This window comes from Lutra lutra, chromosome 9 (assembly GCF_902655055.1).
Source record: "Lutra lutra chromosome 9, mLutLut1.2, whole genome shotgun sequence".
Classification (NCBI taxonomy): domain Eukaryota; kingdom Metazoa; phylum Chordata; class Mammalia; order Carnivora; family Mustelidae; genus Lutra; species Lutra lutra.
The window spans coordinates 116,139,858-116,167,770 of NC_062286.1; the positions used below are offsets into that span (position 1 = coordinate 116,139,858).

At 37.3% G+C, this 27,913-nt stretch overlaps 1 protein-coding gene across 2 annotated transcripts; it reads right to left on the minus strand.

Annotated features, from left to right (window-relative positions):
• On the minus strand, positions 1-27,462 carry RAD21L1 (RAD21 cohesin complex component like 1). Of its 2 annotated transcripts, none has more exons than XM_047745890.1 (14): positions 27,377-27,462; positions 25,262-25,437; positions 24,004-24,133; positions 22,475-22,568; positions 20,191-20,297; positions 15,913-16,083; positions 14,214-14,309; positions 13,679-13,786; positions 11,867-12,093; positions 11,531-11,630; positions 10,322-10,446; positions 8,070-8,162; positions 5,495-5,572; positions 1-818 (listed from the first exon to the last, which is right to left on the minus strand). In XM_047745890.1, the coding sequence occupies exons 2-14, from the start codon at positions 25,403-25,405 to the stop codon at positions 630-632; spliced, it is 1,662 nt and encodes a 553-aa protein (XP_047601846.1). In that variant the 5' UTR covers positions 25,406-25,437; positions 27,377-27,462; the 3' UTR covers positions 1-629. The 2 variants fall into 2 exon arrangements, with proteins under 2 accessions (XP_047601846.1, XP_047601845.1); XM_047745889.1 differs by having other exon boundaries at positions 8,070-8,165.
• Positions 27,463-27,913: the final 451 nt, after the last annotated feature.

The window sequence follows — 27,913 nt, forward strand, 5'->3', positions numbered from 1 at the left end:
TTAACATAAGAAGACTTAGTTTTGTTGATACATGAATGGTAGTTATAATAATCATTAAATAATAAATAAAAATGTTAAATGACCTATAAATAGACTAAAATCCACTCAGATAATTTAAAACAAAGATGAATTTTAGAACCTTTAAATTAAGACATTAGATTAAAAACCACAGTGTTAGGTCAAATCAAGGATGGTCTGCATTAGAATCAAATAAATTATTGTCTGCAGGGAAGTAAGGGAGTATTAATTATTAATTACTCCTATACAATTTATGTAAATGATCCAATGTAAAATGGCTTTTAGAAAATATCCTTAAATGTTTCTTGAAGGCACATAGTATTTTAAAAATGTATTCTAAATGCAACATTCAAGTCAGGGAAATGGTAAATACTATACATTCAAGTTAGCTAAGTTAAAAATATTACTCAGCTACAATTAAGTATTTCTGTCAGCACAGAGGTTTCCAATTCTGGCTATGATCATTCTGAATTTACAAAGGGGAAATAGGAGTCAGCCTGTATATGAAATGGATCAGACTTTAAGCTACTTCCAGACAGCTTCTGCATTAAACTGAATGGTCTACACAGAAATTCCAATGATTACATAAATCTGCCTGTTCTGGATTTCCTTCACATTTTATGGAACATTGGTCCCACTGTAGCTATAATATCTGCATAGGGAGTACTCTGGCTCAGCTCAATCGCCTGCTGTTTTTTTAGGACAAGAAAGCTATAAAATTTGGCAGCAGCCTGTTTTCGGTCACTATTTCTGCAGAGTTTCATCAGACTAAAATACTGCATTCCCATCTTGTTGGATTCCTGGGAAAATAATTAGAAAAGAAGAAAGGAAAGAGAAGCAACATTATTAAAAGTACAGCAGGCTGTGGATGCATAATGAATAAAATATTAATATTTTTGATAAGTAAGTGTGAAGTCCTAAAATGGAGAAATGCAAAAGACTCATTAGTAAACTTAAAAAAACATTATTGGTCATTGAGTATAAGCTTGGTTCATTGAGAAAATGCATGCAAAAGAACTCTTAAAGTGTTATACAAATTTCTGATGTGTTATACAAATGTTAGGTCTTTTAAAATTTTGATGTTAACATAAGTGGCTTTGTGGAAAGTGAAGTTAGTTTAGACTCGCAGGCAGAAAACAAGCCACAGGACTTTGGGAAGCTTCAAATACAATGAAAATTATCAGCCCTATCAGGCTTCTTCTCTTTAAAGGTACTGGGAGGTGGGGGTGACTATAAACAACTATGGTGATAAATGTAAAATTATATTTATATCTTAGTGGCAGAGGAATATGACTATATAAATATCTCCCAGTTTCCTGGCACAGATTAAAAAGATGTTGGATTCACCACAGGGCACCTATGAACCTACTAGAAAAAACTGAGATACAGTAAAGTAATTATGGATAAAGACAACTCCTTTTATGAAGACTAGAATCAGAGTTCTAGAATGGAACAGTATAGTACAGTATAGTACAGGACTGTCTATAGTACAGTATAGTTTTTTTGTTTAGAAATACTGTGATGAATACTAGCCAGTATGGCTTGAGCTTCGTATTCCTTTGATAGCTGTGAAGTATTTTTAGAAACACAATATACAGGGTTTTTTTGCTAGTCCACAACATTTAGCAAACTAATAAATTAAATACTTTATCTAAACAAAAGGACAAGAAAAGGACAGTATCAGCAGCCTTTCAGAGGTGGCATATGCCAAACCTTCACTTATTCCCTCTTGAGGAGACAAGATGTGGATTGACTGGCTTTTTCCCCTGAAAGAGAAGAGGGACACCCTTTTCAATTTCAAGAATCTTTTTGAAAAACACCCCAATATGCAAGACTGAACACTCATGCTTATTTTTCTGTTCCCTCCAGAAAGCCCTCTAAAATGAAGGTTAAAGAATACAAGGTGACAAAGGAAGGGGATAAAGACAAAGTGAAAGACTGACTGACTTAGCAGAATAGAGAAAGTTAAAATCTAAGTACCAGCAGGAAGGAAAACCAGCAGAAAACTAGTTAGTGTGAGCTATAGAACCTTGGAAAAGCTCAGGAATTGCAGGCAATAGTATGTTGGAAGATAGAGATAAGAATTCCTCAGAAGTCTACTTGGGAGCAGTTAGACCCTCAGGTGCACTCTACCAGTTCACTGAACCAGGAGATCACAACTCCAATACCCTGCCAGGAGGCAGGAAGTTGCCTTTCCAGAGATTTTAACCACTGAGGCTCCAGAGTTGGGACACCAAGCACTGTGGATGGCGGAGAAGAGTCATACCACAAGCTGGGAGTTAAGTGAAATTCTACAAGCTAAACAATGAGACAGTCAAGGTTTCCCCTTCCTCTTCTTGGGTCCTGAATCACTGGCATCATGCTTTTCATCTCCTAGGCAGTTGATTTGAAGATTTAGCTGGGAAAACTGACCATGGGTGCCAGGGGATTAGGGGAACGACAGATAATGGCACCTGTGTGTATGCAAGTGTGTGTGTCTGGGGGGGAGGCACAGCCCAATTATCTCACTGTTAAGACCACAAGTCTACAAGTGTCACCCTTGCTTATATAACTTCCAATCTGATTTTTGCTGTCCGCTCTTTTTAAAAAAAGATTTATTTATTTATTTTAGAGAGAGAGCACAAGCAGGGAAGGCAGAGAGAGAGGGAGAGAGAATCTCAAGCAAACTTCTCACTGAGCACAAAGCAGAGGTAGGGATTGATCTCACAACACTGAGGTCATGACCTGAGCCCAAACTGAAAGTTGGGTGCTTAACCAACTTTGCCACCTAGACACCCCTTTGCTGTCTCACTTTCAAATAAGAACAGATAACCAAAGGTCTACCAGACATTTGAGTTTAATTTCTAACATTCAAGAGCATTACTAACATTTAAGAGAATCACAAAGCAAACAGAGGCAATGTAGGGACCAGAAGAAAACTATAACCTATGAAAAAGAAGACTCTGTATCCATAAAACATGATGATGAGGAGGAAGGGGGACCAATGGGAGAGATGGGACAAAGGATTATCAAGAGGCACAAGGAAATTTTGGGGGGTTGTAGATACATATGTTTGCTCTTTTGATTGTGGTGATGGTTTCACAGGTATATACATGATGTTGAAACTTATCTACTGTATAATTTAAATAGGTGTGGTTTATTGAATGTTAAGAATACTTCAATAAAGCTATTAATAAATAAATAAATGAGAAGATTAGGATGCTAAAAACTAAAAGAATAATTAATAACTAAAAAAATTTGGAAAACAAAAGAGGTGAAAGTAGAAATACAATTCAATAAAAGCTGGAAGATAAAGTTGAAGACATTTTCTAGAGAGTAGAAAAAAAAAGACAAAGGGAATTAATATAAGAAATAAAAGATTTTTTAAAAAAATTAAAGGGGATTTCAGGGGATCCAACATCTGACCTGTAGGCAATCCAGAAAGATAGAATAGATGAACAGCAAGGAGGAAATCTAAGAAATACTACAAAATTTCCTAAAATTCAAGGACATGAGCTTCCAGAATAAAGAACCCATTATCTGCTCAGCACAGTAAATGAAAAAAGACCCATATCAAAACACATCATCACGAAATTTCAGACCAGTAGGAGCAAAGAAAAGACCTAGAAGTTTCCAGACAGAAAATAAAGGTCACCTACAAAGGATTGCCAACCAAGCAGCATCTAACTTTTCAGGAACAACACAAGAAACCTAGATATGTCACAAAGCCTTCAACATCTGAAAACTATTATTTTCAAACTATGTTCAGAGACACCTAATCAAGTTAAAGGTAAAATAAATAAATTTTCAGACTTGTATATAAGGTGTCTTATCTCCTAAGCACTCTTTATCTCAGAAAATTATGAAAGGATGTTAACCATCAAAAAATTCAGTAAAGGAAGATCAAAGCATTGAGAAATAGAGAAACTAATATGGGAAAAAGACAAAGGAATTCCCATGTCATGATAAAGGAATGTCGCAAGACAAAAACAATGGAAAATACCTAGAGAGCAGCTAGTCCAATGAAAATAAGAAGATGATGAGTTCTGGAAGGAATATCTTCAAGAAAATATACTGGAACTGGTCAATCAATTGACATATTTGAGCATACTAAAAGAGGTTTCATTATATTGTCAGAGAGTTTGAGAAAAGAATTAAGGATGCATTTCCCAAGCAAATGGGGAAAATGAGGCAATGATTAACTCCAAAAAAACCCACTATGAAGTTCACAAGAAAAGAAATGTAATTACACTAATTTTTACACAGTCTTTGTAGCAGTGACTACTGATTGTCCCTTAATATTCATTCTTGTCTTCTTTCATAGCAATAGAATAATTAGCTGGGCCCAAGATTGCCAGATAAGGACTACATTTCCCAGCTAGATGTGGCAAGGTGACTAAGTTCTGGGCAATGAAATGTGAAAAGTGATACACACAATTTCTGGTTGTACTCTTAAAGGAAATTTTGCTGCTGACAGAATGAAGATGTGGTGGGTACTCAGCCATTTTTTTATTCTGAGAATAAAGAAAATGAGATAAAGGTAACCTGGGTCTCTGACAACTTTTTGAGGGTAGGGACTATACCAGATTATACTTTACCTTTTGAAACCATTGATACTTTGGCTCTTTGTCAAAGTCAAACCTACATCATAACTATTACAATTGTAACACTGTAAACACTAATACTGTGCTAAAAACAGACTGTGGTGAGAAAGCTATAACTAAACTAAATTTTCATTCTACATTGAAAGAAGTCAACAGATAAAATAGTAAGAATATGAAATTAGAAGTATAGATATAAATACTAAAAGAAACAGCTTAATATAGTTGCCTTTGGTGAGCAGGACTTAGGAATAAGGAAGATAAGACAAAAAATTCCTGTGTTTCCTTCTTAGCCTTATAGCATAGAACTACTGAACTTCAAAAATTATATACATGTATTATATTGATAAAAATATGTAAATTTTTTTTGAGAGAGAGAGTGAGAGCAGGGAAGGAGGTGGGAGGGGCAGATGGAGAGAGAGAATTTCAAGCAGGCTCCATGCCCAGCACAGAACCTGACTCAGGGCTCCATCTCATGACCCTAAGATCATGACCTGAGCCAAAATCAAGTCAGATACTTAACTGACTGAGCCACCCAGGTGCCCCAAAATAGAAGTTAAATTTCAAAATAATCTGTTTTACTCTTAAACTGTTATAAACTTAGTTCCATATAGAGAATTAGTTGATATGCTGCTAAACACAAGAATGGGACGGACATACACTGGATTTCTAGGAGCATGAGTATAGGTAAGAAGTTGATTAGAACACACAGGCACCAAAAGCAAACTCCCACAGTGAGCCCTGGGTATACTGCTCAAATTAATTTCATTCTAGTGGAATTTGATCTCAACAAAAAAATAATGAAGACTATTTCATTTTTATTAACACCTAGAAGATTGATGTCAGCATTTTATTTTTAAAAACAAAAGTAGGATTGACAAACCCTACCATCTTACCCTCAAACTATGTAAGATCTGAAGAATTCTTCGATTCCATCTCTCTGTCTCAGTATTATGTTCATTCTCCGATGACTCCTGTTTGAAAGATTGATAAAATATTTCATTTAAACAAATCTTACCAAATGCTTACTATTTGCCAAGCATAGTGTTAGCTGCTACAAGAAACCCAACTATAACACTGCGTCCTGCTAAAAAAAGAACTTATAGTCTGATAATAGAGAGACTAGGAAACATAAAAATATATATTGATCCTTTGCAGGATTATATCAATGTTACCTAGGCAATGAGGGTCTCCAGAAGAGGAGATTCTGCAGTCTTTATAAGTAATGCATCCAAAAGCATTATGTCTTTACTCTCAAAAGTAAAATAAGCAGTGAGTTTTGGTTAGGACTATCCCAGCTCTAGTCAATTTGAATTGAGTTGACAGGAATAAACATAAATCTATAGAAAAACTGACTTGTACAGGCCTTTATCTGAACTTAGCTGCTGATACAGAAGCTCTAACTAATACGTGATGTTTAGCCATCTGTGTACAATTGGATTAGAACCTTTTTGATTTAAAGGGTAACTTGTCCAAAAAAGATCAACACACTTCCCGTCATATTCTCTGAATAGATTCATTCTTTTCAGGCTTTAAAATTTAGCCATCTTCAGAGACACCTCAATATTTAAAAATCATCAAGTTGAAATCCCTTCACAGGAACTCATTCTAAGTTCTTATGAACTAACACTTTATGAGCTAAGAACAGAACTGGGCATAGGAAAGGTGCTGATGAATCTGACAAAAGAGCAAGTCTACAAACTGCAGGGTGTGGGAGGTTTTGGGGGGGAGGAAGGTGGCACAGAACTGACCTACTTTAATAATTTTCCCTAGGCTAGCTCTGACCATGCCAACATCCTTACCACAGGTACACTGTCAAGTGTCACTTCACGTGTACCTTTGGAGCCCAGACACTTCCTGTCTGTTTTAAATTTTACAGACTCCAAAATGATTTCAGAAAGTTCCAGCATATTCTTGAAGCTAAGGAGACTGACTGCGGAGTCCTCATTCCTACCAGTTATACTGGCTTCCTGGTCCTGCCTGTATAGCATTCTTTCTAACATTCCAAAGGGAATGACCCGAAAATATGGTCACTTTATTCTGAAGAGTTTTCCAAATCCCCTCAGCTACAATTTACTCTTATTTCTTTCTGGTCTGCCCTAGGATAAATGAGTTCACCCAATTACTGGTACTTATTATATTGTTAAGTACACAAATGCTGTTTTTCAAATATAAAAAAGCAATGGCCCAAGTCTTTGTTAAAGATCCATGAGACCACAGCTTCACCTATAACTGCACAACTAAACTAACCAGGAAAATGCTCAGAAAAAATAGTCTATGCGCTTTGTTGAAGCCTGTCTACTTGATCTATCCAGACACCCTACTGCTGAATCCATTGTGTGGAAAGCCCAGTGGATTATTAAAGCAGCTGAACTTGTGCTGTGTTGTGGTTTGCTTGACTGTGTAGGAAAACAACCTGTGTCTACTGGAGCAAAGAGAAAGGCGAAAATGAATCACCCCACTTCTGGCTCTAAGGTGTTCAGGTATCTGTTCTGTCCTAGATTATCTACAGAATCCAGTCTATTTTTCACATTTGAAAAAGCAATCTAGTAGTCTTGGAACTCAGTATAAAGATTATTTATTTAAGAACAAACTATCATCTGGCATTAATAGCTATTTTGATATTATTCGATAAGAAACTTTAGCTAAAATTCATTACAATCTTAAAAATGCCTTCAGCACTATGGTACAAAGACTGGAGAAATAAGAACATGATATGTATGGATGCAGGTGAGTCAGATATTACTTCTGGCTTTGCTATTGAATTGTGGCCCTTCAGCAGGACCACTTTCTTTTTAGTGGTCTGATATAGGCCTTGAGCCACATAATGTTTTGGGGGAAAAATGCCATGCTTTGTTTTTGTTTCTTGTTTTTTTTTTCAATTTATAAATAAAGTAAAATTTCAAACACTCTAGGAGGTACCTCTATTATAGCTCTGCTTCTTTAAAGATGTTATATGTTAAAACAGTTATTCGCAATATTTTTAACCTATGACTACCTTGGATAACATAAAAATTTCGCAATTTTCTTTAAAATTATTTGAAGTTTCAAAATAAGTTAAAGAAAGAAAAAAGGTCAAAGCAATTCTGAGTATGTCTTATCAAACTACTTACATTCTTTTTTGTTGAGATCACTAATTTAATAATTCTAGAAAGTAACATGACAGCTCTAAAACCAATTTTTAGGTAAATAAGGTGGTAACTATTTAGGAAAAAAGTTTTTTGTTTTTGTTTTTAAAGATTTTATTTATTCATTAGACAGAGAGAGAGCGTGTGCACAAGCAAGGGGAGCAGCAGGCAGAAGGAGAGGGAGAAGCAGGTTTCCTGCTAAGCAGGGAGCCCGCTGCACAGCTCCATCCAGGACCCTGGGATCATGACCTTAGCCAAAAGCAGACACTTAACTGTCTGAGCCACCCAAGCACCCCAGGAACAAAGTTTGTAAGAACATTCTCAAGACTGTGCATATATTTACCAACTCCACTGTACAAGTCTCATTTTCTTGTGCTAAGATGGCATTCATTAAAGAGGATTCCTCAGCAGCTAAAGATACCATTTCAACAATATCCTGCTAAAGCAAATTAGGGAAAAATAGGTAAGTCGTCACAGTAGTAGTAATCGCAGGAACAATTTTATTTTGTTAAATGCTTTAATCACATGAAGGCTCATTTCTAAAACTGATTTAAAATACTACCTGCACTCACAAAATATTATTTCTGAAATATCCCAGATAGACTGCCCTGTTTTCTGTATGCCTCCACAAATGAAGAACTGGCACATCCCTGCCCTCTTTGCTGCCCATCCTTTCCAGTCCTACTTCCCTCACCACTGCTGACCTCATATCAAACTTCATAGCTGTGTGGCTGAGACCACTTTCTTTTGAAGCATTTTGTCTAGCCCCCACCCCCTACTGCTATCCTCATGCCAGTACCAGGTGGTGGAGGAAGAACTATAAAAAGAGGGCTGAAAATGGAGGAAGGGATATTAATATCCCTACCTAGGGCCATGGCAAGATTCTTGCCACCATGGCTGGAGCTGTCACTAGCAAAAGGGAAGAAAAACTGTGTCTTCTGGAAGGGGAGCAAAGGCATAAAGGAAGAAGGAAAAGAAGAAAGCCGGAAATTCTCCATTCCTTATCATCCCCTTTTTTCATTGTTATAGAAGTCATGGGCCCCTTTTTCATCTTTAACAGTCTTCAAGTTAGGAGCCTACTACAACAAAGGGTATTTGATTTTTCACTTTATCTTTTAAAATTTTTTAGTGAATGTAAGGAGTTGAATTTTATTCTTTAATCTACATGTTTGTGGAGACTTATTTTTTTCTCTTTTAATTTCTATGAATATTCTATATTTTAGGTACTCTCCATTTTGTAGTTACTTTACATAAAAAATGGTTTAGGAAAAATTGAAAGCGATGAATCAGAATCAATATTTTTCTGTCTTGGCAATATTTCCCATTCCTGATTATGTTTCACACCTGTTCACCATTTTTGGAAGCACCATAAGAATGGAATTGAAAATTAAAGCATAAGTATAGAGTAAAGGAGTTAAGAGGGTCAAGAGAACTCATATATCAATCTCTTCACTTCAAGCACTTGGGAAAATCTATTTTGTTAACGTATTAAAAAATTGTGAACTAAACAAGCTTACCTGATCATAAGTTTCAGTAGATGCACTCTAAGAAATGCTTGAACCCAAAATAAGGAAGACAGTAGTGCTGGCAACCCAATATCTCATTATCTAGTATACTATCAAATATTCAGTAAAATACATTGTTTTAATGCATTATGAAATTGTTTTTCCTTCCAAGGGCATTCAGTTCCAGTGTGGATTGACTTTGAATTTCCTGAGTGGCTATTAAAATACAGTGATGAAGGAACAAACCAGAAGAGCACTAGTTTATTTTTATCTGGTTTAATTATAATATTTACATTTGTACAACCACTAAAGTGACAATGGGGAATATATTTTAAAGCACACTGTTTCCAATGATGCCTTTTTTTTAAATTATTTATTTATTTATTTATTTGACAGACTGAGATCACAAGTAGGCAGAGAGACAGGCAGAGAGAGAGGGGGAAGCAGATTCCCTCCTGAGCAGAGAGCCCAATGCAGGGCTGGATCCCAGGACCCCAGGATCATGACCTGAGCCAAAGGCAGAGGCTTTAACCCACTGAGCCACCCAGGTGCCCCATCCAATGATGCTTTTAAAAGACTATGCTTTTTGAATAAAAATTACTTCTTCAAATAAAATTTTTAAAAAATTTTGTTTGGTCATGGATTTTTAGATAGTCTTTCAGATTCAAGACTAAGATAATTATAGGTCTAAGACATAATCTTAGACATGAGAAGAGTGAATTTATGATCAGGAAGAAAACACAGGTGTACTTTCCAGAGTCCTAAAAAATTCCATGATATATTGAATGCGGGGCCCAGGAGGATTCTTGGGATATAACTGGATTCAAGTATACTCATTTATTTGATGTATCATGCAAAATGTTTCAGTATGAAACTACTTATCTTGTGATTTACTATCCAAAACTTCTAGAAAATACTGTTCTGTAGATGAAAATCATGCTTTACATAGTATGGCCACTTACTAAACAAATTGCAGAATAAGATAAGACGGAATATAAACTATAATGTAAGAAGACATATCAGAGTTTCAAGGTTCCTTCACTCTGTGTCAGAAAAATAATGTTTTTATGATTTTCTTTGATTAACTTACCTCGGAACTAGTATTTTTATTGATATCCTCACGAGAGCTACAGTTAGATCCATCAATCACATCCTTCCACATTTTGGATTGATTTAAGTCTCGCTGAGAATTTAGTTCTTCCATCACAGAGGTCTCTGAATTATTAAGGAAGTAAAGAAGATTTCACCAGAATATCTTTCAAACTTAAATTGGGATATGGTTGTTACAAAAGAAATCTTCTGAGAGAAAACTTGGAATCTGAGGATTTAAGCAAAGGATGTACAAACGTTCTTATAGTTTCCCAAGTCTCACGTATTTATCTTCTCTTCCCCCTATTCTGGTTCTCATCACCTCCACTTCCCATCCTCCACCAACTGTCTCCTCCACACTCACTCCAACACATGCATTCACAAGACAACATGGAGAGTTCAAGTGCATCTTGGTGTATGGTTCAGTAGATTTTTTTAAAAAAGATTTTATGTATTTATTTGACAGAGATCACAAGTAGGCAGAGAGGCAGGCAGAGAGAGAGTGGGAAGCAGGCTCCCTGCTGAGCAGAGAGCCTGATGCAGGGCTCGATCCCTGGACCCTGAGATCATGACCTGAGCTGAAGGCAGAGGCTTAACCCCCTGAGCCACCCAGGTGCCCAGTTCAGTAGATTTTAATGTCTTCAGGACAAGTGATCAGGAAGCAGAGATTTGCTCACTACCAAAGCTGGTTTTATTATTCCTTTACAACTGTCACAATCAGTAATTTTTAATACTCCATGTATCCTCTAAGTGGACGGAAATGTCTATGTCTCAGGTTAATTGTATTCTTTAAATGCTATTCTTATCACTAGGTGACTTATCATGTTCCTTGTCTTAAAGTGAAACATTATCCTCCTAGATAAAATAGTTTTATCTGTTGAAGGTTTAGGAGTAGGGATGGGGGAGATAGGGAGGAGTGAGATTAGGGATAGGGAAATAGGGAGGAGTGAGATTAAGGAGGTAGGGAGGAGGAGAGAGATTATGAAGAATCTGCATAATATATATACCTCCTGTTTTTAATGTAGTTTGTTGGATGAAAATTAACCTGTAGGCAAGGCTGATGTAACAATTTCTTTAAGGTGAAATATTCTTCTAGAGACAGCATTTATACTTGGAAATATGGAACTGGACCCCATTTTCACTTGAAATGTAAAATGACATTTTTGTTTCTACAACATTCCCCTCAACACCAACAGTTAGGATGTCTCACCTATTATGTTTTTGCTTTCCACTTCTTCCCTTACTGATTCCTTCTGTATCAATTTTCTTCCAAGTTTAAAGCCAGAGGACAGAAAGCATTTTGTAAACAACTGTAAAAATATACATTTTTATTTCTTGTTTTTCAACAAGTAAAACGATTCAATAAAATACAAGCACATGTGCCAAAAAGTGAAAACTATAATTCATGTACACACACATCAAGCAAATTAACTCAAAAGGAGGTATTTTTTGTAAGTTTATATTCTGTTGTATACATGAATGTAAATACGGATTTACTTATTTATAACCGAACACTGTACCTACATAAAAAGATGCAAACTGTTACCATTTTCAGTTCAGCATGAGTCAAATCCTGGGCAGCAGTTGACAGAAGTGTGTCCACTCCTCCCTTCTTCTTCCACATCATCAGTCTTTGGGTAGGAGGTGCAAGTTCCAAAACCATGAGTGTGTCCGTAAAGGAAGTAAGCTGTTTATGCATAATTTTGCTACTGATCTCCTTGATTGGATCTATGAGCAATTTCCTCTTTTTGCCTTTTCTCTTCTCAGCAAAGTCTAAATATAAGAAAAAGGCACAAATGTGATTGGTTGTACAGCTTTGTAAAGTGATATTCTAGGCGCTGCCTATCTAAGAAATGTCTACCACAATGGAACCTACAGAGTTGCCATGGGAAGAAAATCCCTTTCTCTCTTCTAATAAGTTATGCTTCACCAGGTTTTTGCATAGCTAGAGTATCTGAGCAGCCAACAGCGGATGCATTTTGTAAAGTGTTCGTTCAAAGTGCTTAACTCTGTTGACCTAGCAGGCAGACAACTGAGGAAATGCGGAGCAGAGGATATATTCAGGGAGGTAGCTCAATCTTGAAGTTCCCTAAAATATCTATATAAGAGGACATTTTGAAACATTAATTTGTATCTGTCCAGTATATTTTTCCTTCCTCCATTGAAATTCATACATAAATTCCAAGTCAGTAGCTAGGTCCATGGGATTTCACTCCTTTTAGATAATTTTACCAGGTAGAAAGCAGAAGTCAAGCTTTTCCTTAGTAAAGATGCAAAAAGGGAAGATGAGATTTCCCAGAATGGGAGAAGATCTGAGATCAGATGGAGCCAAATGGAACAGTAACCTGCCTGCTAATGTGCCTTAGTAAAATCCTAGGAATGTGGTGAGATCCCAGAAGGGCTGCTGTGTGATGACCCCAGAGGCAACACAGGCTGGGACAGTGGGTACCACAAACTGTTTTGACTGATGACCAAAGTTTCCTTTCTACCTGTCACACCTCTCCCCCAAATTTTGATACTACATAGCTTAGGCCACATAGGGGGAATGTACAGGTTGAAATTTTTGCCAACCCAGTGAGATTAAAACTCAGAGTTGCGTAAAGTAGAGAAAAAAGCTTGAATGCTTTATCCCTTGAATGCCTGAATTTATAACTGAAATTCATATTAATTATACTACTTAAAACTATGATGTCCTTATAAGGTCAAGTTATATTCGATTCATATTTATCTTTTATTCCTAAAAATATGCATGAGGTTAAATTTTAGAGGTCATAGGCTTCTCTTTTGATCCTTTTATTTTGTCTTATTTTACATTCATTTGCATGTTTATCTATCTTCCCAATCAGATTGTAAGCCTCTTAAAAGCGGTACTATGTCTTCTTCATTTCTGTGCCCAACAGAGAGTAATGGTACAGTAACTACTGGCATTGAACTCAGTTTTAGATTTTCCTGTTTCCCACACTGGTTATATGGCTTGACCACAGTTGACTATAATGAAAGGATCACCTCAAATTTCCTCCACACCCTTTCCCTATCATATTGCAAATGTTATTACTGGGTTCACTCCCTCCAATAATATTTCACAGATTATCTCACAGTAAATAAAATAATGGTGTATCAAAAATAAAAACTAAGCCTGGGTGGTTTAGTTGGTTAAACAGTCAACTCTCTTGATTTTTGCTCAGGTCATGATCTCAGGGTCATGAAATCGAGCCCTGTGTTGGGCTCCACACTCAGTGGGGAGTCTACTTATGGATTCTCTCTCTCCCTCTCCCTTTGCCCCTCCCCCTCAAATAAATAAATCTTTTTAAAAATTTAAAAACAAAAAATAAAAAACAAAAACACAATTGGGTCTGACCTGAAGCATCAATTGGGTCAAGGGTAAATCCTTGTTCTTCATTTGATAATATGTCATCCATTTTTCCATTTTCAGGTAGACATATATACTCTGGATTATCTGGTTCCACTAATAATACCACCATAAAAGGAATTATTAAAAAATAATGGTTATGTTATAACTTAGATGCTTATATGAGAATAAAAGCAAAAGATAATGATAATTGAATATTGTTAACTGGAACCAAATCTGATTTTTAGAATCATGTACTTAATGGAGTTGAAGAGACACAGAGATTACGTGGTCTGAGACAGAGTGTTTAAATGTGCTCTCATACCAAATAAACCCAATTCTGGCTAAATACTTTCATTGTAACTTTCTCAGAACCTAGTTTCCTATTTCATATTGTCCAGGGTCAGACTCAGGAGAGTTTGAGGGACAACATTCTTTACTATGTTTCAGTATACTATATTGCTACTTAAACTGTGCAGTTATAAGGCTTAATCTGAATATTAGTATCTGTTCACTTTCAACAGAAAGGATAATTTCATCATACCCACTATAGTATCAGGAGGCTCAGGAGGCAGAGAAATTTCTCTGCTCAAATGCATGTCTTCTAACAGGATATTCTGATCATCTTGCAGTAGATTGTCTTGAAAAACAATAAATACTTTAGTCATACAGAGTTGAATCTGTCATTTGTTCACTAAACATTTATTGACACTATTGTATACAAGAATGATAAGGTACAACCCTACTTAAGTAGATTTGATTGGTTACACAGACTCTTGTATTTCAAACAGGATAATGTAAAATTATATATTTATCATTTCCTTTCCTTTATTAAATAGATGTTTAATTTCAGGAGATATTTACTAAACTAATACCAAAATAGCAACCTTGTTACATAACCATGTTTAGGTTTCAAATCAAGAAGTAAAAGCTTTCAAAATTCTTTAGTAGAGATTTAAGGTAGAACCATGTTTTTTCATAATTTTGGAATTTCAGAAAGTTTGCTATAACCAGCCTTTTAAAGCAAACTAGAGAATTTAAAAAAGATTTGTTACTTAACCATCAATATCTTTAGAACGTGTGTATTTAGATTTCCCAGTTTTTGTCTACCCTATTTCTATGATTATTTTAAAAACATCATGATACACTGTTGGTGGGAATGCAAGCTGGTGCAACCACTCTGGAAAACAGCATGGAGGTTCCTCAAAATGTTGAAAATAGAACAATTGAAAATAGCAATTGCACTGCTGGGTATTTACCCTAAAGATACAAACGTAGTGATCCGAAGGGGCATGTGCACCCAAATGTTTATAGCAGCAATGTCTACAATAGCCAAACTATGGAAAGAACCTAGATGTCCATCAACAGACGAATGGATAAAGAAGATGTGGTATATATACACAATGGAATACTATGCAGCCATCAAAAGAAATGAAATCTTGCCATTTGCGACGACGTGGATGGAACTAGAGGGTATCATGCTTAGCGAAATAAGTCAATCAGAGAAAGACAACTATCATATGATCTCCCTGATATGAGGGAGAGGAGATGCAACATGGGGGGTTAAGGGGGTAGGAGAAGAATAAATGTAACAAGATGGGATTGGGAGGGAGACAAACCATAAGTGACTCTTAATCTCACAAAACAAACTGAGGGTTGATGGGGGGAGGGGGGTTGGGAGAGGGGGGGTGGGGTTATGGATATTGGGGAGGGTATGTGCTATGGTGAGTGCTGTGAAGTGTGTAAACCTGGCGATTTGCAGACCTGTACCCCTGGGGATAAAAATATATGTTTATAAAAAATAAAATTTAAAAATAAATAAATAAATAAAAACATCATGATATAAATATAAAATTATAATATAAAATGTCGAACAGATCCTTTAGCGGTTTCACAATTTCTGTTAAGGAAAACAATGTTTTCTAATATATGATCTAATATATTTTGTGAGGACTATATTAACTCCACTCCTTCCCCTTTAAAAATTAGGAATTTATAAAAATAAAAACAAGTAGTATTTTATAACCTAAATGAAAAATGTGTTTAAATAGATGGCTATTCACTTAGACCTAGCCTAAATGTTTAAATACACCATAGATTTTGAAAAACTTGTCTAAAAAAAATATATTGATTTATATGACACAGGGGCATACCTGAAATTTTAGTTTGATCTAATAAACCTATTAATACATTCTAGTTTGATTGAAATAAATATCTGATTTCTATATAACCAAACAGCATACCAATCATCTCTCCTGCAGCCCCTTCATCTCCAAATCCATCTCCACTGTCATAGAACAGAGACTTTTCTCCAGCAAGGCTTCCAGAACTATGTTCAACTAGAGGACCACTGGAATTCAGCAATATGTTGTCATCAAAGAAGCTATGTCTTCTGAGAATTTCAGGTTCTTCCCCTAAGTGAATATATATCATTAATACTGAGTTAGCCATAGAAACATAAAGTTTTAGGGTTAGATGGAAATTCAGATATCTTCGTGGATAGCCCCTCCCATTTTACAGATAAGAACAATAAGAGCTTAAAAACTTATTTGAATTGTTCAACTAATGTCACTCAGTTAATCTGTGGAGACTGGATTTTTAGTTTAGCACTTTTCCCAAAGCAATAGGAAAAAACATTAGGATAGGGTTTTTAGTTGTAGTTCAATTTAATAATTTCCCAGAGGGTTATTATTAGCAGTGGAATGATTTCTTCTGCATTAGAAAGGTCATGTCTGCTTGATCAAGCATTATATCATATTATTTCAGTTTCTTGTGTTGTTTATCCATAATGGAAGTTTGGAAAATAAGAGGCATGTCTGTCTTCTCAGGAATGGAAAAGTAAGTAAAATATTAAAGAATGAGCTTATAGCATTTATTCAATAAATACCTATTGAATGGGTATTAAACAATCTGCTAGGTGTTGGACATACAGCACTTAAAAAGAAAAAACACGGTCAGCTAACATTAACTGAGTGCTTATTATGTGCATTATATTATGTAACAGAAAATACTATTATAATCCTTATTGTACAGACAAGGAAACACGTCCACAGAAAGGTTTTATAATTTGCACACAGTCATACCCTAATAAATGATAAAGCCAGGATCTGAACCTAGCAGAGACAGTGACAGTAACAGTGTTAGAATTTCACTGGTAAAATATATTGCAAAATGGCAACTTATGAGAGCAACTCCTAAGACACTGACAGCAGCAGATAAAGTGAACTCCCTGCTTCAAACTGACTTGCTTCCAGATTGGCTGTCAGCACATGTATATTCTTTCCTTTCTTGGGTTTGAATCTCTAGGTCCAGGAGTCTGACACCAGTGGTCAGACAGAGTTGGTCTTCTCTTCCCTCTCTCTAACAACTATGTTAGTTAGTATTAGTAAAGAAAATAATGAAGAATCATTTATATTAAGATTTCTCTATAGGCCCACATATCCTGGAAAGGAAAACTTGAAAAAGGGAGCCCTTCATTGCACTAGATTAAAGATTTGTTCAATAGAAGACTAACTTAAAAAAACAAACAACCCTCCCCCACCCAAAAAACCTAAAAATATGTTCACATCTTCCAGAAGCAGCTTGAAAGTTCCCAAAAGAGGGGCGCCTGGGTGGCTCAGTGGGTTAAAGCCTCTGCCTTCGGCCCAGGTCATGATCCCAGGGTCCTGGGATCGAGCCCCACGTCGGGCTCTCTGCTCAGCAGGGAGCCTGTTTCCTCCTCTCTCTCTCTCTGCCTGCCTCTCTGCCTGCTTGTGATCTCTATCTATCAAATAAATAAATAAAATCTTTAAAAAAAAAAAAAAGAAAGTCCCCAAAAGAAAAGCCAGCTTTGATCAATAAGATAATGAAATTTATCAACAGACATATTCTGAGCATTCAGCATCACGATACTAAGATTACTCAAAAAATTTTTTAAATAATCATTGCTTTCAATCTTATATTGTAGTTCAGAATAGTATGGATTAATATTAAGCATTTCTCAGAAAACATTAGGTTTGAGCTAGTTTTTGGAAGAGAGAAAAATCATTTATTGGTGAAAAGAACTGAAGGAGAGAATAAGAGAAGTAACTCTGATGTTGCTAGTAGTATCTCAGTTTACAAAAAGGGTAGTCAGGCTCAAAGAAGCTAGATGATTTGCTTAATATCACACAGCAGGGCAAGAGAGAAAGCTGATTCAAACTTAGATCTATTGGTATACTAAGAACATGTTCTTCCCCTTTTTTGAATTGTGGGAGACACAGACTGAGAACAGTTAAATTGTATTTGTTGGCTGGTAAGACATTTAGGGCAAAAACTCTGTAGTGAGAGTAAAACAAAGTTGATAAAACAAAGAAGGTGATATACTTGTGGAGGGCCTTGAGGATAGGCAGGGGTGTCTAAAGTAAGCCATAGGAATCCAATATAGTTAAGTAGAGGAATGTGATATTAAAAAAAATAAATTTAAGGACAATTGTTCTTGCAGAGATATATAAAATGTGGGAAGAGACTGGGAGATATGTAGGAGGGTATTATAGTACTCCAGGCCTTTAGTACTTTACTTATATGAAATACACACACACACACACACACACACACACACACACACACACACACTTTTTTTTAAAGTAGACTCCACACCTAGCATGGAACCCAATGTGGGACTTGAACTCACAACCTGAGATCAATCTGAGCTGAGATCAAGAGTCGGATACTTCATCAACTGAGCCATGCAGGTACCCCACTACTGGTAAACTAGGGTGACTAGGGAAATAGAAAGAAGACCTAAGAGGCATTTCCAATTTTTTATTGTTGTAAATCAACACTGGTATGAAGCTTACAGAAAGTGTAGTTAAAAGTGATCCTAGAGGGGCATCTGGGTGGCTCCTTCAGTTAAACATCTGACTCTTGGTTTTGGTCATGATCTCAGGGTTGTGGGATCAAACCCTACATGTCTGTCTGACATTCTTCTCAGACATGTCTGTCTGAGATTCTTTCCTCCTCCCTATCCCTCCCACTCTGCTCCTCGCCCCACCCCCCAGCTCTCTATCTCTCTCTCAAATAAATAAAATCTTTTTTTTAAGATTTTATTTCTTTATTTGACAGAGAGCTATCACAAGCAGGCAGAAAGGCAGGCAGAGAGAGAGAGAGGAGGAAGCAGGCTCCCCACTGAGCAGAGAGCCTGACGTGGGGCTCGATCCCAGGACCCCAGGATCATGACCTGAGCTGAAGGCAGAGGCTTTAACCCACTGAGCCACCCAGGCGCCCCTCAAATAAATAAAATCTTAAAGAAAAAAGGTGATCCTAAAGTTTCAGTCCTAAAGAAGAGTAGTAGCATTTACAGGGAAATGTGTAAAGAGTGTCTTGGGCAGTAGGAAATATGATTAACTTTTCGCCAATGTATTACATTCTAAGTCTTGGGGTTACAGACAGTAAAAGATCCATGCACCTCAAAGTATGGTCTGTGGATTGGTCCTCGTCCATGACAGAGTAAATACACAAATTAGAGGTAAAGTTTAGAACGTCTTAGAGAAATTTTACAGAGTAGTTTTATATATGTTGAATTTAATAACAAAAATTGAAGCATATATTTTTATTTTTAAACTTTTAAATTTTTCTAGTAATCAATTTTTTAATATTTTATAAAAATATAATTCCATGACAGACCAAAAATTAACAAAAATTATAAAACTTGTCCTGCACCAAATCATTTAAGAACACAGCTATGGATTGCAAGAGTTATGGAGGGAGAGTTAGGATAAGAAGTGGAGGTTAGAGATGTAGCTCAAGCATTACTGCCTTGACCACTCATCCCCACCAAACACAGATTTAGGCTATCTATCTATGCTCACAGCTTAAGGTACTATAAGTAAGTCAAAGATGAATATGACACAGATCTTATCATCTTGGGGTTTTCAGATTAACACAGGATATACATAATATCATGGTATAAGACAGAGGTAAATGCCATAAAAAGAACAAATAGTATATGGCCTCAATTCTAGAATACGTTCAACATCTTCTGTTTCACAATCATGAGTATGTATTTGGCATCTGGTATTTCCTCCTTAGTCCCAAGCCATGTTAAAATCTGTTTTTTTTTAACAATTGATATCATCATATACTAGAGGAATTATATTTTGAAGTCATGCTATATGCAGCACACATGTAAAACCTTATATATATGTTACCACAGCAAATGTTTATTTGCATGTCTCTCTCCCACCTGGGAGCTCCTTCAGGAAATGCCTCTGCAAACTTGGCAGTGCCTGTGCCTATGATAGCACCTACATATATTAAGTATTCAAAAATGATTGTACAGTCAGAAGGGAAGTTTACAGCCTAAGACTGAGTCTTGGCATTGACACCTCTTTAGAAAAAGGTAAAGGCAAACTTACTGAGAGTTGCATTTACGCAACAAGAGATTCATTCTAAAGATATTTCTAATGGTGTAAGGATAGCTATTTCTATTGACATTGTTTCAGTACAAAAATGCAAGTACAATTGATTAAAGCTTATAATTTTAATTTCTCAAATAGTCTCACCAAAGCTTCCAGCTTGGAAAAGTAGGTCATTACCATAATCTTCTCTAAGTGTGATTTCCTCTGGTCTGCTTTGGTTCTGAGCAAAGTGTTCTGAAACATCAATAGCACTATGGAGAAACAGAAGATTGACAAAAACATGGGAATAGAACCCAAGGATTTTGCAGTATCCTGAAAAAACCCCAAACCCCTAAAACAAAAAACAGGTTTTATCATAAAATCACTTTTATTTTCTCAATAGTATTATTTACAAACACTAGTTTATTATACATGCATATATACAAATGATATCCAGGTTGCCAAATCCAGGGGTCGATTCTCAGTCCTTATCTTACCCTAACCAACCGCATTTGAAACAGATGTTCACTCCCTCATGGAACCGTCTTCTCTCGACCTACTTACTTCTGTTTTTTTCTCTACCTCACTGACTGCTCTTTTTCCATCTCCTTTAATAGTTCTTCCTCATCAGACTATTAGCTACTAGGACTGACCCAACGCTCTGTTCTCAGATCTCTCTCTTTTTAAAACATTACACACATCGCCTGTGGGTCTCTTATGACTCATGGGTGAAGTTCCAACAATATGTTCACAATTTTCAAATTTATATATCCCAATCCAGACCTCTTTCCTGAATTTCAGACCCAGATATTCAACTACCTGCCTACTGCCCTTGGATGTGCAACAATCTTCTCAAAATTTATGTCTAAAGCCTAATTTAGCCTTTACCTTGCCCCTCTTAAACCTGCCAGTCCCTAGTTATCCTCATTTCATTAGGTGGTTAACTCCATTCTCATGCCCAAATCATATGATCTCTCTTTCCCTAAAAGCCATATCCAATTTTTCAGGAAATCCTGTTGGCTCTGTCTTTAAAATATATTCATAATTTGACTGTCACTACCTTGATAACATGAAGACTGAGAGTGAAGTGATCACAGACACTGTCATTTCTCCCTTGGACTTTTTTTTTTTTTTTTTTTTTTTTTTGGCTGGGGTAGTACCATTTATTAAGGAAGAACAAGACAAAGGCCACAGGAAGTTTTCTTCAAGGACACAGAGGCCAGGCATCCTGATCCCACATCTGTGGGCTGCTGGTGGGGAGGACACATGCTCCCAATTAGGCCCTCAGCTCCCACAAACAGGGCAGGGCTGTCATGTCCCCTTCCTGTCCATCCCAGTCATAAGTCCTGGGATCCTCCACCCAAGGCACTAACTCTTTTCAACCACCAATGCCCTCCTTCCCCCATGTCCCCTGGGTCTTCACTTTCAGATCAGTGGAGGGTGGGGATATGGTCTGGTGTGGTTGGGGAGACCCTCTCAGCTCTGGGCTTTCCCCCAGCAGTTCCTGGTAAGAGCTGGGGTGGAGTTCCCCTTGCAGCCCCTGAGGGGAGGGGACCCAGGCTAGGTGTTGGGTTGGAGGGGTCATCTGGACTTCTTACTGAAATAATCTTCTCATAGGCTCTCTGCTTCCTCCCTTTCCCCCTTACAGTAAGTAGCCTGAGGAAGCATGTTGAAATCAAGTCAGATCCAGTCACTCTCCTATTCAAAACTCTCCTATGCTTCCTATCAGAGTAAAATAAAAGTCCTTAATGCGACTTACAACACCCTACATCATTTGCACCCTCTGCTACCTCTCTGACCTCATCTCCTACCACTCAGATGCTCATTTATAGCACTCCGATCTCACTTGTTTCCCTGCTGTTCCCTGAAAATGTCCAATGTGTTCTGCCTTAGGGCCTTCCCACTTGCTCTACCTGGAGCCTTCTTCCCCAAGTTACTGAATGATTTGTTCTTACACCTCCATCAGGTTTCAGTTCTAACCCTTAAAAAAAAAAAAGAAAGAAAGAAAGAAAGAAAAGACAAGCCTTTCCTGACCATCCTCATTTATTTACTTTATTTTCTATTTCTTCTCATATTGCTGATCATTTCCTGGCATATTGTGTACTTATTTGTTTATTGTTTGTCTAAAATGTAAGATTTTGCAGACAGGAACTATTGTTTACTGCTATCTTCTTTGTGCTTAGATCAGTGCCTGGCATATGGAAGGCTTACTGATAAATGCTTACTGAATGAGTGGATGAACATACTGTCAATAGTGCAAACTACATTCAGCAAATATAATGATATATTGGGGCATTATATTTCAAAATTTCACACTGAATTTAAGTTTTGTCAACTGCATGTGTTTCAGTTGTTACCTAGATTTCACTTGTGTTCATGAAATATGAAGGTGAAAACAACAAAATATCAAGAAAATCAACTCGAAGGAAAATAAATTTAAAAAATTTACTTCACATTCTGGGTGTCAAAATCATGAAATTCTTCTGGCAGTGTAATAGCATTGTAAGCAGCTTCAAAATTCTCTTTTGGAAGATCAACCAGTCCTGAAAAGAATTAAAAAAACCACATTCAATGAGCAATAATGTTATATAAGTAGAAAATCCCAACTCCTGACCTTCTTTAGTCCGTTCTCTACAAACAGCCAGAGTGATATTAAAAATATTTAAAAAGCAATCAGATCAGCTCACTCTTGTGCTTAAAATGATTTAGTGACTTCCCCGGTGCATTTAAATAAAATCCAAATTTCTAATCAGGGCCTCTGGAACCCTACAAATCTATCAGCATCATCTTTTCCTCATTCACTAGACTCCAACCATACTGGCCTTTTTGTTCCTCCAGACCTTTGCTCTCACAGTTCCCTCTGCCCAGAATGCTATTTCCTCAGGGACTTTTTACATGGCTGGGTACTTCTCATTCTTGAAGTTTGACCTTAAATTCAATCTTCTCTGAAAGGCTTTCCCCAATCAGCCTAACTCAAGTAAAGTTTTCTGTTATTTTTTGTTGTAATACTCTGCTTACATTCCTACATAGCACAATTGCAATCTATAATTATTGTAATAATTTTAAAAAAACTTTTTCATTATTTGATTTCCTCACCAAACTGAAAGGGACCTTGTTTGCCTTGTTTGCCCTTGCATCCCAGAGCCTAAAATAGTGTTTGGCACAAAATATGGGATCAATAAATACCTGTGGATTATATAAATGAAATAATAAACAAATGAACCATATTTGATTGAGTATAAACTTACGTAGAGATTCTACAAATATTTTAAATAAAGAAAAAAAAACCCTGTCAGCCCCAATTCAACAAATATTAATTGAGGGAATAGTATGTTCAAGGCACTGAAACAAGTACTATAAGAGATTCAGAAAATAAACATGACAGAGATGTTGCCTTCAAGAAGCTTGCAAACTAGTGTAAGAGGCAAGGCCTGTACCTAAATAACCATAATACGAGATAGAAATGATGAATGTCTTTAAGTTTAAAGGCATTATATTTATGATGCATGTAAACATCTAGCACTTTTGAATGTCTAGAGATTTTCTATAATATTTCATAATAGCATGCTGCTTAGAGTCCTAAGAATTCTGAAAATAATGACAATTATAATATTTGGTTTTTGTCAATTACACTTCATCTCACAGAGGCAGAAACAGATACAGCAAACTAAGCAACCCGTTAAAACAGATCTCAGAATTTCTTACATAATTGTGGTAGCTTTACATATATTTTTTATGTAAATATGCAGGGAAATTACAAGTTTTTGAAAGTATAAGCTTTACCTGAAAATACGGGAAAAGAACAAGGGAAAGAATATAATTTGTCCTTAACCATGGAAACTTAGAATCAGTGAAAAGAAAGTTTATATTCATTATACACCCTGGAATTACAGAGCACCACCAATTAAAATAGCCCATCCCAAATAAAAATGCCAAAGGGAACCAAGAAAGTGAGACAAATCAACATTGCAAGTATACCTGGGCGAAATGTCATCTTCATTTTAAGCAATGCTTCACTGCAATCTGCCAAAAGATATTTTGCCTTCCTATTATAGATTCGCACAACTCCCAAAAGAAGGTGTCCTGAAGTTCGAAGTGCAATTTTCACCTTTCAATAATTTTTAAAGTATTAGAATGTTAAGAACTAGACCCATAAACCCTATTTGAAAATTACAAAATCATAGAATTTCTTCTCTTTAAAAAGCAGACATTTTGCTTATTCTTATTTAAAGTGAATTACTTTTACTTCATCTTGTAAAATGATGAACTTTTGTTCTTACTCAATGAAGATAATCTCATGTACCATTTAAGTGAAATGCGTTATTATTGGTTTCATGGGAATAATATAAACTCTGCAGTCAGACTCGGATTCAAGTCTTAGCTCAGTGACTGAGGTTGTCATTCAACCTTCTTAAACTTCAGTTTATTAATAATGGCTACAACTTATTATACATTTATTTTGTGCCAGGTATTTTCTTAAGAGCTCTTCATATATTATTTAATTTTAACAACACCCTCTTTTTACCAAAGAAAAAAAACCGACTCAAATGTTAAGTAGCATGCCCAAAGTAACACAACTACTAATGGAGTAGGAATTAAACTTAAATTTGACTAACTCAAAAGCTCATCCCCTTAACTACCGCACTTCACTGAGGCTAAACGAAGCCCGTTTCATAGAGTTATTGTGAAGATTAAATAATCTAATGAACATAAAGCCTAGCCCAGTGCCTGATACATGGAAGGTTTTCAATTATCATTCATCCATCTTTGAAGCAGAAAAACTTAACCTAAAAACATACAAAAACAATACTTTAATGCAAATTGTAATATCTTATTATAGTGTCTTAATAATGAAGTATTTTCATATATATTTTGAGTTATACTCAATTTTTTTTTCTGTTCTGCATAGTCATCTGTTCACTATTTTTCTAAGTAGTAATTATTTGGTTCCTATGACTTACATGGTATTTTGTTACGGGAATAAGAAAGGATTACAAAACATGTATAAAACATGACCTCTCTCCTTCAGGGTCCAATCTGTTCATGATAAACATATGAAATAGTATTTACCAACAGAAACTGACATATGTTTAAGCTCAGGTAATAAATGTTATAGGAATTAAAAGAAAGAAGACCATTTCAGAAGTAAAGTTCCTTGGAAGTTTTATAATTTTAATTTTATTAATAAATAAATTTTGTTTATAATTTTAACCTATAATTTTAACCAATAACATACCTTAGGTGAAAGAATTTTTTCAATGGTTATCTCTAGATTACATTCAAATACATGAGCCTTTGTGAGTTTCTTCTCCCAGTGAGCAGCAAGCCAGATTTTGGCCAATGGCCCTCGCTTACTCATAAGCACATGTGTGTAGAACATGTTGCCTCTATTCCTTAGCTGTATTTAACAAACTAGAAGGAACATTAAAAGATATTTAAATGTTGATTACAAAAACATTTCGTGCTATTTTATAGCAAAAACACTTATTAATTCTATAAAATAACAGATTATCTTGCAATTCAAGGCATAATTCAAATTCATATTTTTTTAAAGAAGAAACTGTTATTTAAGATGTGAAATTAGAAACTAACAAGAGCTCTGTTGGATTGTGAACCACACCCGGTTTAAATGTATTCTGATCTTTTATGGCTTCTTACATCCTACTTTGTTTTTTACATCCTACTGTGATTTATCCTGCAAAGGATTTGAGTTTTCTTTTTAATATAGTCAAATAAAAAGAGGAGAAAGCTTGGGAAAAAAATCGATGGAAATAGGGAAAAAAGCAACAGGAAAAGGTGGACAAAACTAAGAGAAGTGAACCCATATCACCTCTTTTCTAAACTTGGGAATTTGAGAAATGTTGGATCCTTGACTTATAACCAGGTTTGAATTTCTTTGTTTTCTGCAAGATGCTCTGGTTTATTCAACAATGTATTAACCTTTGAAGTTAAAATAATAAAACTCTAGAGGATTATAAACTGGAAAAATGAAGAAAACAAGAAACTACAGGAAGAGAATCACAAAGCAAGAAAGGAAACAAGAATCAAATTTAAATGTTTCCAAACAAGAATGGTGAAAAAAAAAAAAAACACCTTAAGTCAGAACAAAAACAATTTATGTGCATTTCTACCCATTGTACTATCCTCAAGTATATCATAAGGCTCCACTTGAAGCAAAGGGATATTATAATACTTTGACTTCTAGAGAAGAATCAGGTTATTGCTCACAGATAAGTAATTTTAAGCTGCCACCATAAAAGCTTTTTTGCTTCTTTTCTACTTAAAGTTCTGCTCAAAAGAGAAAAGCCAAATGAACACAAAAACAAAATCAGTCAGAGAATTCAAAATTTAGGTGAACTTAGATCAATACCCATTTCCACCTCAAAAATCAAATCACTGTGCCTGAAATTAAAACTTGGGCAATCTACCAAACCACATTCCCCACTGAGAGAGCAGGCGATTTTAATGATTATGGCCTGCGCCTGCCCTGGTTCCACTTTCTTCTTTTCCGTTCTGTGTTTGGTATCTTAGAATAAATTCCAATTTATCTCACAAAATTACTCCCAGGTATACGGTTATTGATGTATTTTAAGGAAAAACAACCCTGCGATTGAATTTTCCGGAGACACAGTATGTCCCGAGCACATATTCCACCCTCCCCGCCCCCCCAACACCCGTCACCCCGCACAGCCCTCGGGGTGTTTCTAGATTGGACTGGCTTCGAGCAAAGCGGAGCTGACGAGAATCGGGAACCGGGAGCCAAGGAGGGGCCGCTGCTGGGAGAGGGTCCCGGGCAAGGAGGGGGTTTGGGGGAGGGAGGAGGAGGAGGAGAGAGGCCGCCGGCAAGGGGGAGAGAGGGGCGCACAGCCGAGCGGGCGGGCCGCTCTGGGGCAGGGGCGTGGGGAGAGCCGAAGGGTTCCTTCAATGGGGCAAAACCGGGTGAGGGGCGACGAAGAGGCAGGCGCAGGAGACGGGGTGGGGGGTCCGCGGCTATGAGGGAAAGACGGCGAGCGCCAAGGGCAAGGACGCCAGGGGCTTCCTCCACAAACGACTCCTCAGACTTCAAGGCCGCCTGTTCAGAGAGGGAAACTGAGGCCAGAGAGGTGCCCACAGGCGCCCGTTCCTCCCTGCAAGGGCAAGGAGCGGCGGCGGGTCGCGCCTCCAGCCTGAGAGGCTGAGCTCTGAGCCTCCAGCTGAGGGCGGCTGCGATCCTCCCTCAGGCGCGGTCCGCCGGTCTCGCGCCTCTGAGGAGCTGGCGGGGCGCGTGTGGGGATGTGGGTGGCCGCCGCCCCCATCACTTAGCTCGCCTTCAGTCCCCGGCTCCCGCCCAGTCCCTCAGGCTGCGCCCTACTTTCGGCGCCGGGTGTGAGGAGAGGCGTGCTCGAGCAGGGGCTGGAGGACCAGTCGCCAGGGTCCGGGCGTGGAGTCAGAAGCGCCTCGCTCCCAGTGCTGCCAGGCGTCAGGGCTGCGCGGCAGAGCGATGGGCGGGGCTGCAAGGGACGGGGCGGGGCAGTTGACCAGGGATGGGGGGGCGAGGGGCGGGGCGGCAGATATGGGGCGGAGAGGGGGGCGGGGCAGTAGGGCGGGGGCGGGGCTGGGAGCCTCCTTCGTGGTGTTTGAACTGTCAGAGCTCTAACCTGGGATCCCCTTAAGCAGGGCGGCGGGGGCGGGGCGGGGCGCTAAAGAAGGGATGACGCGAGCTCGAGGGGGCGGGCCCTACAGAACAATTGTGAAAGGTGGTGTGACCACGCCTGGGCTCTGGATCCCTAGGATGGACTCTCCTCTCTTCCACTAACTACCTGAGAGGTCCCTGGAGAAATTATTTAATCACTTAAACCTCAGGTTTTCTCATCTGTGAAGTGGAAATGATGCTAATAAAAGTACCTGT

Bases quoted from the DNA above. Each gene is read 5' to 3' on its own strand.
- RAD21L1 (XM_047745889.1), bottom strand. From the start codon at position 25,405: ATGTTCTACACACATGTGCTTATGAGTAAGCGAGGGCCATTGGCCAAA. The intron at 11,631-11,866 runs GTAACAGTTTGC...ATATTTTTACAG, and splicing joins CTCATGCTGAACTGAAAATG to TTGTTTACAAAATGCTTTCT. The intron at 5,573-8,069 runs GTAAATATATGC...TCTTTCAAACAG, and splicing joins AGACTTGTACAGTGGAGTTG to GAGTCATCGGAGAATGAACA.